The following is a 12,452-nucleotide window of genomic DNA, read 5'->3' as shown; positions in this document are numbered from 1 at the left end:
CAGCTTTCAACCTGGAAGATTTTACTGCTTATTCGTTTCTTAGGGAATGTTGGGAAGAAATCAGCAGGTGACTGTTGCTAAGCAACCACAGGCAGTTTTCCCAACGGTCTTGGAATCAAAAGGAGAGGAACTAACTATGAGTGGGGTTTGGGCAGCTCAGGCATCCCTATGCTCCTCAGATCCAAAATGTTGCCAAGGAAACCCAGAGAGCCCCTGCTTTCCAGAAGGTAATGATGGAAATAGAGAAGGCCAAATCAGCAGGGCTTCCCAGGGAGATCATCCCCTCTAGTAGGGAGGGAAAGGCCTCTTTTCAGGGTCTGTGCCTCAGTTCTGAAGGTTCAGCATCCTGTCGGTCAAATGCCTTATATGGTTTTGAAGTGGTACTATGTAAAAGTATCTTCTTAGGTGCTTGGCAGGAAGGCAGTGGTAGGGTGAGGAAAACACAAAGCAATCTCCCTCAGGGTTTAAACAGACTCTCAGTGCGTTAATTGGTTTGAACCATATAAAACCGCCAATTTCCAATCGTTTTTTTTTTAACCTAAAAACGGTACTTTCATATGGGGCAATGTAATGTAAGTAGAATACAAGGCAGAAGGAACCTCAAAAGTGGCTTTAGTCCTAACCAAATCATTTAAAACTCTAGCTTGGATAGATGTCTTCAGCACTATGCTCCAGGAATGCTGAGAAGAGGGAAATTAATTCTACTGGGGATGGCCCAGAGCTGAATTCTGGCAGGCAGAGGGCATTCCTGACAGAGGAAGATGCATGCACCTGACCCCATAACTGTTCATCCCTGCAAACCAATATTTATTCCCAGACCCACGGCCGCAGGGTCCAAGTAAAAATACTTGCTATTTTGTCAGGCACTGTTCTAATGCTTTACAGCTATTAACTCATTTGATCCTTACATCACCCCTAAGAGGTAGAAAGTTATCCCAATTGTACACATGGCAAAATTGAGACACAGAATGAGTAACTTGCCCAAGGTCACACAGCTGATGGTGGAACTGGGGTCTGTACTCATCCACCATGTTCAGGTGAATGCAGCTGGTCTCTAGCCAGTGCCTACTCGCTCTGGCCCCTCTCTTTTTTCTTTTTTTTTCTTTTTTAACATCTTTATTGGAGTATAATTGCTTTACAATGGTGTGTTAGTTTCTGCTTTATAACAAAGTGAATCAGTTATACATATACATATGTTCCCAATCTCTTCCCTCTTGCGTCTCCCTCCCACCCTTCCTATCCCACCCCTCTAGGTGGTCACAAATCACCGAGCTGATCTCCCTGTGCTATGCGGCTGCTTCCCACTAGCTATCTATTTTACGTTTGGTAGTGTATATATGTCCATGCCACTCTCTAACTTTGTCACAGCTTACCCTTCCCCCTCCCCATATCCTCAAGTCCATTCTCTAGTAGGTCTGTGTCTTTATTCCCGTCTTACCCCTAGGTTCTTCATGACCTTTTTTTTTTCTTAGATTCCATATATATGTGTTAGCATACGGTATTTGTTTTTCTCTTTCTGACTTACTTCACTCTGTATGACAGACTCTAGGTTCATCCACCTCACTACAAATAACTCAAGTTCGTTTCTTTTTATGGCTGAGTAATATTCCATTGTATATATGTGCCACATCTTCTTTATCCATTCATCTGTTGATGGACACTTAGGTTGCTTCCATGTCCTGGCTATTGTAAATAGAGCTGCAATGAACATTTTGGTACATGACTCTTTTTGAATTATGGTTTTCTCAGGGTATATGCCCACTAGTGGGATTGCTGGGTCATATGGTAATTCTATTTTTAGTTTTTTAAGGAACCTCCATACTGTTCTCCATAGTGGCTGTATCAATTTGCATTCCCACCAACAGTGCAAGAGTGTTCCCTTTTCTCCACACCCTCCTCCAGCATTTATTGTTTCTAGATTTTTTGATGATGGCCATTCTGACTGGTGTGAGATGATATCTCACTGTAGTTTTGATTTGCATTTCTCTAATGATTAATGATGTTGAGCATTCTTTCATGTGTTTGTTGGCAATCTGTGTATCTTCTTTGGAGATGGCCCCTCTCTTATTAGGCCTGTGATGCTCTGCTTTTGCTCGGTTACTCTGTGGGACTTAAGTCTACCTTTGGATTACCTTCCATGGTCTCTGAGATGAGGTCTTACACCCAGAGGGAGATTTGAGAGTTTGGGATTCATGTAGCAGAGTCAGAGCTGGACTATAAAGGATGAAAATTGCAGTTTTGGTCCACAATCAATTGTGACCTCAAGCTAGTCACTGTACTCCTTGGGGCATCATCTGTAAAATGAGGTTAATGACCCTACCTGCAAGTGCTGTGAGGCTCAGATGAGCCCACAGGATATGAACTTGCCTTAAAAACTGTACAGTACTGTACCATGCCAGGACCTATCTGCATCCCTGGTGGAGTTCCTGTTGTGCCTGATACGGTGCTGAGACAGCCGATACTCCTAGCTGCCATCTGGCAGTAGCAGGAGCCTCCGTGAATATTCAGCACAGGACTGAGCTCCCTTGGGGTCCATGTCTGTAACGGTACTGATCACTTATTCTCTTTCAGACTTGAATTTATAGAAATTTCCTTATTGATAAGAGCAAATTGCTTGCAGATGTGGTTTTAATAAAATGAGTACCGTCCCTTTTTGTTTTTTTTTTTTTTTTGCGGTTCGCGGGCCTCTCACTGTTGTGGCCTCTCCCGTTGCGGAGCACAGGCTCCGGACGCGCAGGCTCAGCGGCCATGGCTCACGGGCCCAGCCACTCTGCGGCATGTGGGATCCTCCCAGACCGGGGCATGAACCCGTGCCCCCTGCATCGGCAGGCGGACTCTCTACCACTGCGCCACCAGGGAAGCCCGTACCGTCCCTTTTAACCGTGTTCTTCATTGGGAGTTTGTGTTGCTTCAAGTACATGGCACCCAGGCCTGGATGGGGCCTTGCTCATTTCCCACCCCCTCCACAACTTTCTTGCTCTAGTCAGCTGGTCCTTGATGGAATATCTCTAGTAATGGGGGGAGTTCACTATTTCTGAAGGTAATTCACGTTAGAACTTCTTGCTTATGTGGCAACAAATTCTGCCTCCCAGCGGTTCCTATCCAAGATAATATTATGTAACTTTGGGCAACTTTTGATCAACGTTGAAGCCATTTATGGTCACTTACAAATTTTTAGAGATTTCCGGGACCCTTTCTTGTCTACTGAATGATATCTTCTGTTTCTGCAGTTCCTTTTTGCCAGGGAGAAGGGGGACAGTGATGATAGCCTCGTGGAGGAGACGCAGCCTAGCTGAGGGCACACAGAGGTGGCCCAGCGCAGCCAGGGCATGGTGAGCAGGAGTCCATACCACAAGGAGGGGACAGGCTGCCCAAGAAGCCAAGCTGCATACGAGGTGGGACGGTAAGCATAAGATGGGTGGGGCCCAAGGTTGAGTCCACCATGTCCTGCTCTGAAGCCTTCCATGGCTTCCCATTGCCTATTGAACACAGTCCAAAGTCAGCAGGCTTTTAAGCCCTTGCTTCCTTCCTGACAACCTCCCAAATCCCTTCCTTCCTCTCCACGTGGCCATTCCCTGCCCAACTTTCACCTGGACATACAGGGTACTTCCCATGCCCAGATTCCACAATTCCTCCCTCAGTCACTTCTCAACATGCACAGTTGAACTGAAGTGCCACCTCCTCCAGGAGAGCTTCTCTGGCCAACGCCTCCTCTCCCATCCCCATTCCCATAGCTCTCATAACTCTTGGAAAACATTTCAGCAATTCACACATGCAGGGCACTATTTGTGGACGTAACTGCACCCAATAGGCTGTGAATTCTCCAACAGGGACCGTCTACTGCCGCACTGTGGGCCCAGCACTGGATCTCCTTCCTGGCAGGTGCTCAGGGACGTACGAATAGGCCAGAGCTGTGCCCAGAGATCCATCCTCCTGCCCTCAGGGCCTGGCACAGCATGAGGTGGCCCGCTGGTCCTGGCTGCAGGCAGCCCCCTACTTTACCTACGCACGGCATTCACAGGCTATGATTTTCTCTATGTGCCCTGATGGGAAGCGGGTTCTAGACGATGGCCCTTCTTCACAGTTCTCTCCAACACATTACCCAGTCCTCTACCCAAAGGGCAGAGTTAGGCCCGGTGCCCTCAGTGGCTCTTCCAGGTGGGAGCCTCACTGGCTTCTGCCCTCTTGGGGAATGCAGCTGAGGTCTACAGAGCAGCCTGGGCCCTTCTCACATTCCAGTCTGACAGGACCTGGAAGCAACTGACAGGTTCCCTGCTAGAAACCACCTGCTCTACATTCTGAGCCAGAGCCCCAGCTAGGCTCTTCCCTCCTTTCCTCTCAGACCCACCTCCTCTTCCCAGGCCGTGGAACACATCTGTCTACTACCATACTAAGTCTCTTCTTGTTAGGAGGTCTCAGATATTTAATGTTATCTCTGCTCTTGTAGAAAAAAAAAAAAAGGCTATGGAATCAGAAATTTTGATTGTCTGCTCTTGACTATTTATAGGGAGAAGTGAAAGGGAGTAAACAGCAGCCAGAAATGGATGCCGTCACACTCCAGCTCCTAGCACGTCAATCTTATGGATTCTCGTGAGTACGACCCCGGATTCCCACCCCACCCCACCCACACATACAAACGCGAGTCTCCTTCCAGAAACTGTTTTGGGATCCCCAGGAGAGGGAGGCCCTATCCTCACAAGTAAAGAAACTTCAAAGAGCAATTTACGCATTCGAAAACAGACTCCAAGATACACTTTTTTTTTTTTTTTTTTGAGGTACACGGGCCTCTCACTGTTGTGGCCTCTCCCGTTGCGGAGCACAGGCTCCGGACACGTAGGCTCAGCGGCCATGGCTCACGGGCCCAGCCGCTCCGCAGCATGTGGGATCTTCCCAGACCGGGGCACAAACCCGTGTCCCCTGCGTCGGCGGGTGGACTCTCAACCACTGCGCCACTAGGGAAGCCCCCTAAGATACACTTTGAATCAAGAGGAATTAAAGTAACCAGGTCAAATAAATATGAACAAAGATTAAGAATTTGAAAGTACATTTGAAAATAATCATTAATCTCAGTATTGGTTCAAAAGAACAAAGAGGACTATGATAGGGAATCTTTGTGAAGGGTTCATGCTTCAGTTCAAGGAAGTCCAACAGTGAGGATCTTTTGTTAGCTGGGTTTGTAATTTCAGGACGGATCATGGAAGGGCTGATTTCAGCATCGCCAGCATACTTACAAGTCACCACAAGCTGCAAATACGCCAAGCCCCACACTCCCCAGCTCCCTCACGTGCCCCACTGCACGTGTCACCTTCTGACGTACTGTGGTTTACTTTACTGTGCTCCTGGTTTATGGAGCATCTGTCCCCATCTGAATGGAAGTCCCATAAGGAGGGGATTCACTGCAGTATCCTCAGGCCCCAAAGCAGGGCCTGGCACATAGTAGGCCCTCCATATTTGTTTAAAGAAGGAATAAATGCCATTTCCCTCTCTTTGCTCAGAGCTATGAGTGCTTTGGCATCCTCTGCCTGCAAAACACTTTGGCCAACCCCTTCTCTAATGCCTGGTGATGGCTATACAGCTAACTAGACTCAACCCCAGGGCGGGCAGGGGATAAGGAGAGAGAGCTGGAAGGAAGAGATATTTGGGGTCATTGGGTTGGTTTTGCAGGCAGGAAGAAGGAAGGCTGAAAGGAGAGGGCCCATACAGCCAGCACTCACTCCTCTGCACCCTCACTGCCATTGGGCAGTGATGAGATGCTTCTGAGCCCACCGCCCCTTCTGGGCCAGCCAACCTGAGGCAGAGGCCGCCCATATTTGCTCTCTGTATCCCTCCAACGGGCTTGACCTAGGGGCCTGGCCCCTAAATGTCTGCTGTCTGGGTGGGGAGTGGATGAAAGCCAGATACCCGGAGACCACCACTCCTGCCCCACCTCACCCAAATGCACCTGACGGCACCAGCATTCAGAGAATGGCACTTTATTTTACGACTTGATTTTTTTGCCATGATTTTCTACCGATTCCTCCATGATGGTGTCGTCTTCTTCCACAGTGACCAGGACCTTCTTGCCCACCAGACTGAAGATATCTTCAGGAGGGTAGCCTTTGGGCTCACCCACCTTCACAGTGAGCATGTCCAGTGTTAGAATGGTGCCTTCCGGAATTTTCACTTTGGCCACCACAGACTTGCCCAGCTGTGGACAAAATTAAGACTCAGTGCCAGCCTCACAGAAATAGTTAGTGCACATTGCTTTACCCCCAAGGTCCCTGATCAGTTTTCTTGCACAAGGTTACCTGGATAGCAGGGACTCTGTTTTCCCCCTTCGGTTCCTAGAACAGTATCTCACACACAGCAGGGACTCGGCCAGTGTGGGGTGGACTCAGAGACTCAGAGGAGGGGCCTTTATAATAAAGGACTCAGGTTATGTAGCCAAAGAGAGCCAGATCCGAATCCCAGGCAGCTGGGTACAGGCTGTGGCTGAGTTTCTCTGTAAAATGGGAAATAACAGTGTCTCTGCCCTGTCAGGTGACTACAAGGATTCGTGATAATAATGTATGTAACCTACCTGGAACATAGACTGCTCTCAGTAAATTACAATTATGATTGCTTTTGTCATCGTCCAGTTCAGCATCACATTTTAAACATGGGGAAATGGAGGTCCACGGAAGGTGGGTAAGCTGGCCAAGGTTGCGAGGAGCCAAGATGAGAACCTGGGGTTCCTGACTCCTGGCCCACTGTTCGAGGGACACAAACCTTGTGTCCTTCTTGCTCAGTACAATAGCAGTACAGAGGGCGCACAGACGCCGAGTATGGAAGGGAGCCTCTTAGGAAGAGGCAGGTAGGCTGGGCAGGTGAGGGGAACAAAGGAGACCTGAAGCTCATGACCAGTGTTTCTACATCTTGCCCATAGATGCTTTTCAACAAAGTATCTAGTCCAGTACTCTGCATCTTCCAGGTAAGGGCCAAGGAATCAGTCCTGGAATTTATGCCAGGACAGAAGGTCTGTCGGAGGAGGATTATCAGATTCTGCATCCTCTGGTACCTCACTGTTTGCCCAGGGAGCCAGAAGGCTCAGAACCAAATTAAGTGCTCAGCTGCTATAACTCTCATCCCAGTTTCTGGGCCAATTCTCTCCCCTTTTCTTGTATAAGGTAGTTTGTTTCTTTTTACTGTTATTTTAATTTCCTGGTGTATATGCATCTTTAATTTGAGGGCAGCAAGTAGGCCCCACTGGGATAAAAGAGCACTCCTCTAGCAGGCCTGGTGTTAGATCTTTGTTCTGGCCCAGACAGCCCGCAGCGTTTGAGGAGTGTCTGTTTCCCTGGCAGCCCCGGGACGCCTGGCTCTAGACTCAGAGGCAGAGCCAGGTATAGGCCATGGCGTCCGGGAAGCCCAGATAGTCAGTGTGCCAGGCAGGGCTCGCGGGCCTCCCCGTCCCCTCTCTCTGAAGGTTAATGCTGCACAGCTCAAACTGCTCCTGAGGGAACGTTTGCGTCACCCCCACCAACCCCGTGACAAGCCCCACCCCCACCTATCCATTGCCTCCCATGCTTAGGGACGCCTTGACATAGCACAGGCCCTCCTCCCACTGCCTCATGGGGCCCCTCTGCCTGGATGTCCCTCAAGGATTACCTACTCCACGGGACCCCAGACTTGACCTACCCGCGTGCCTCACGAGGGGCCCCAGATACCACCCCCTTCTACCCGGGGTCTAGAGTGCTGGGGCCAGAGGCTTCAGAGACTTAATGGAAAATTGTAATATGCCAGGGAACCAGAGAAACAGCTGAAGTTCCTTAAATAACCAGTTCCTCCCGCTGCTAATATGAACCCAAAAAAACTCATAGGCTCCGAGCGACATCCCTGCATCATTCCACTGGCCTGGGCTCAGGTAGGACTGGTACCAACTACCTCTCAGGTAAGCGCACGCGGCCCCTCTCAACAGTGGCGCCCGGCAGGACAGAAGAACCCACCTTCTCGTTGCAGGCCATCTCACAGGGCAGCAGCTGCTTGGTCGGGGAGCCCAGGGCCCTCTCCACGAGGCGCACAGACCGCACTAGCTCGGCCAGCTCCGCAGGCTCCAGCGAGGCCGAGTGGTCACTCCCCTTCCAGGTCTTGTCCAAAGTTATGTGACGCTCCAAGACCTTGGCCCCCAGAGCCACTGCAGCCACAGATATCACTATACCTGTTTCATGCCCAGAATACCCTATGGGAATGTCAGGAAAGAGCTTCTGATATTCCTTTAAAATAGAAAAAGGGAGGGAAAAAAAAGTTAAATAGTGTGGTACTTTCCGCATACATTCTAGAGTCAGGCAGATCTGAGTTTGAGGCCCAGTAAGCTCCAGGAAGCCTCCGAGGCTCTCTGAGTCTCTCCTTCCCAGGGATAGCAGTACCTGGTGGGAGCTGCTATGAACTTGTGGAGGGCACTCAGCACACTGTAAATGCTCAAAAATAATGGCTGCTGTTATCAGGAACACATCTGAAGAATGTTACACACTGCGCAAACCACGAAGAATAATAACAGAACTATAACCAAATGCCTAAACCCATTCAAAAAGCATCTGTCACATTTAATTAGCCTGAGCTGCTGAAAGCAAGTATGCCATATGCACAAATATCACCATCAATAATACATACAGCCCAATCTCAAAACAATCCTTTGGTGGGAATGCTAAATAATTAATTAATTGGTTATCTATAATTCACTGGATGTGACGAAAGACTTTCTAAGTGGAGTGAGCCTTGTCAGTGAGGGTGACCAGAAAGCTTAAGTACAGCAGAAAGAACCAGATGGGAATTAACAGAAGATAAGGATGGCTGAGTGGCAAAGGCCTTGAAAACCAGGCTTAAGGGTGTGTGATGGACAAAGAAGTACAGGTTGCTAGGTCAGAGGACCCACCCTGCTGTGACGGGTGGGCTGGGCCTGGGGGGCAGGCTGGCAATTTAACTCTGATGGTGCCCTGCTCTAAAGAGAGAGGATGTGAGCATACCTCAGGTGGGGATGGAAGGGATGTGGGGACCACACTTCACAAAGGAAGAAAACTGAGGAAAATATTTGGCGTCAGACACACTAAACTTAATTACGGTAATCTCTGTGGGATGGGATTACAGAGGATGTTCATTTTGTATGTTATATATTTCAGGGCTGAATTTTTTTTTTAAACCATGTTTAAATTTAAAAAATAACATGATTTAGAGATGAGCTAGAAATGGAGAAAAGACTACAGAACTGGGAGAGACAGAAACTTTAGTTAAAAAGAGTAGTGTCATTTCAAAAAAGGTTAATTTTTTTTTTAAGTTAAACATGAAGACTCTTTAGAAAAATGTATAAGAGCTTATATAATCATGGGGGGGGAAAAACCGCAGAATGTCATATACGGTAATGAAAGAAAAATATAAAAGGAAAACTGGTTAATTGCAGTATCAGGATTGTGTGTGTGTGTATATTTAGAATTCCACTACTCTTACTATAATGTTTTTTGTACGATAATTACCTATATATTTCCAATTAATTATGTTTCGGGAGCTACCAGGAGGAATTGATAGAGATGGCCCGAGACAATAAGAGACAAAGAATTCTACTCCAGCTTTACCACCAGGATGCTGTGAGATCTCAGGCCGGGTAAGGACTGGACCTCGTCATCTGTAAACCGACTGAAGTGGAACAGACGAAATGCTGGGAGAGAGAAAGCTCTCTCAAGGTTGTCACTGTAACAACTCTGACCCTCAAGGATACTCAGAATCAGAGAGCTGGTAAATAACAGAGAGTTGGAAGTAGGAAAAGCCAGAAGTTTCAAGGTCTCCTACAACTCAATATGAAGAAAAACGGATTTCTATACACCAGTGTTCATATCTGCATTATTCCCAATAGCCAAAAGGTGGAACCATCCCCAAATGGTTTTATTGTGCTACCATCACCACTATCCATCTCCAGGACTTTTTCATCATCTCAGAGTCAAACTCTATACTCATTAACACTAACTGCCCATTTCCCCCTCCCCCACTGACAAACAAAATGGGAATTTTGTTTGTCAATATGGAGAAAAATGGTGTATTTGTACACCAATGTTCATATCAGCATTATTCACAATAGCCAAAATGTGGAACCATGCCAAATGTCCATCAACGGATGACTGGATAAACAAAATGTGGTACATATATACAATGGAATATTTTTCAGCCTTAAAAAGGAATGAAATGCTAACACATGCTACAACATGGATGAACCCTAAAGACATCATGCTAAGTGAAAGCAGACACACAGAAGGACAAGTACTGTCTGGTTCCATTTATTTGAGATACCTAGAGTAGTCAAATTCATAGAGACAAAATAGAATGATTGCTGCCAGGGGCTCGGGGAGGGGAAAGGGGCAGTTAGTGTTAATGAGTATAGAGTTTGACTGAGATGATGAAAAAGTCCTGCAGATGGATCGTGGTGATGGTAGCACAACAGTGTGAAAGTACTTAATGCCACTGAACTGGACGCCAAAAAATGGTTAAGATGGTAAATCATATGTATATTTTACAAAAACCCACAACTCACTAAGAAAGCCAGCGATTCACAGAAGACGGACCACTGATGGCCAGTACACACAGGTAAAGAAAATGTATATGGACAATTATGAAGACTCCCCCTTAAATTTTTTAATGAGAGAAATTAAGGTTGGTTTTAAGAAAACGTAATTTGTAATCTTTAGAATGTATCTGACTCCTTAACTGCACAGTTGATTCTAATTTGATTCTGCAACAGCAAGATCGTCAAAGGATGTTCGAATTACGAAGCATGTCAAGACTGGTTAGAATTTGGGCCGCATTTTCCCCACAGCAAACGGCCCAATCAGACAAGGGCCCTCCCTCGGGCTCACCGAGATGACGCACAGGTTGACGTCCTCGGGCTGGAGTGGGTACGCACTGGTGCACTGGAGGAAGCAGAAGTTGGGGTTGAGGGGCTTCACAATCTGATAGACTTGCTTCATGGTGTCCATGGACTGCATCCCACTGGAGATGACCATTGGGCGGCCTGAGGGACCCAACACCAACACCATCATCACTTTCTTTTTAGGGGTTCTGACTCTCCCTTAAGCACACCCCTGCTGTTGGTTTCATCATTCTACTGAACCCCGCAAACATCTCTTAAGCACTGTGCCAGCCACAGTGGGGGAACAGAGGTGAGCCTGGTGGGTTCCTGTTCTCAACCACGGGAAACGTAGACTCCCCTCACCCCCATAACATTATTGTTCAGCAAAGTGAACCCAATTAAGAGGAATTTCACACTCTTTAGAGAAAGATGAGCATCTCATTGGATTAAGAGGTTGCATGGTGTGGTAGGGTGAGCACTGCCCCAGACTCAAGAGTGTGAGGCCTGGGGCGACCAACGTCCTAGCTGTGTGTTCTCAGATGCCTCGTCAGTGAAGTAAGTAGAAAGCATCATCATCATATGACCTGCGTCAGTCCCAGGATTGTCATGAGGATCAGATGAGATCACTCATGTTGTAAACCACTTTACAAACTCTGATGTGTGGAGGCTGGATATTACACCTACAGAATACTTTTCAAAGTCAGAGCTTCCTCTAAGAAGTTTGACACAGACTGTCATATCCTTAATTTTATATAAATATTTTCTTAGAAATTAAAAATAATTTAAAAATTCTTTTAAAAAACTGTATTATTTTTCATTTCTTTCCTTGCAAGTCAGCACATGAAAAAGTGGGAGTATAGGCTGACTGGAAAATCTGTCTTCAGGAGACTCCTTTAGTGGGTTATTACTAGCGGGGTGAAAACATGAAGGTCTGGACTCAGATGTATGACAAAAATTAAACACTCACCTTTTTTGGCTGTCTTTTCCAGATAAGGGAAGTTGTTAGTGTCCCCAGATCCAACTTTGAAAAATGGAACATTCAGTTCATGCAGAAACTCAACTGCCATCTACAAAAATCCGAGAGGGAGCTCCTTTTCACGATTGTTCAGAATCACTGTCCTGAAGACAGGCGAGGAGCCACATATGAAGAGAAAAACCCCTCTTGCCCAGCAAGAGGGACTCTCTCAACAACTTGAAAGCAGACACAGATTTGTTATGTCATGTCATTCAAATTCAAACATTCCGTCATTCATATCCACCCATCCATTTGTCCAACAAACATTGCGTGCTGGCACACACTGGCTATGAGCAACTGGAAAAGAATCGGAACCCTGGCCAGACCTTCCTTCCCCAGGGGCCTGGAGCCCCAGTAAACAAATGAAAAAGGGTCATGACCTAATCTTGACCCAGCAAAGCAGGCAGTGAGCAAGTGAAAGTCCCTCAAAGGCCCTATCCTTTCCTCAGGACCAAACAGCCGGAAGAGAGGCCATTTCAATCCTTGACAAAAATAGAAAAAATGGAGCGTTTGATGGCCTACCCCTGACACACTGATCCACAGCTGGCGGGGCCCATCAAACCCAAGCCCTTTCAGACCTCAAACTGT

General features: G+C 47.1%; 1 protein-coding gene across 1 annotated transcript in view; it reads right to left on the bottom strand.

The window, feature by feature from the left end:
* Nucleotides 1-5,956: 5,956 nt before the first annotated feature.
* Nucleotides 5,957-12,452, bottom strand: part of NANS (N-acetylneuraminate synthase) — a 29,360-nt gene continuing 22,864 nt past the window's right edge. Inside the window, exons 3-6 of the mRNA XM_065879044.1 lie at nt 11,817-11,916; nt 10,857-11,011; nt 7,965-8,231; nt 5,957-6,187 (exon numbers count right to left, since the gene is read on the bottom strand). Of these exons, the coding sequence (XP_065735116.1) occupies nt 5,978-6,187; nt 7,965-8,231; nt 10,857-11,011; nt 11,817-11,916 (732 nt within the window). The 3' untranslated portion in view covers nt 5,957-5,977. The remainder of the gene's footprint in view (nt 6,188-7,964; nt 8,232-10,856; nt 11,012-11,816; nt 11,917-12,452) is intronic.

The sequence above is a fragment of the Phocoena phocoena genome, chromosome 6 (assembly GCF_963924675.1).
Source record: "Phocoena phocoena chromosome 6, mPhoPho1.1, whole genome shotgun sequence".
Taxonomy (NCBI): Eukaryota; Metazoa; Chordata; class Mammalia; order Artiodactyla; family Phocoenidae; genus Phocoena; species Phocoena phocoena.
This window is presented reverse-complemented; position numbering and strand designations above follow the sequence as displayed.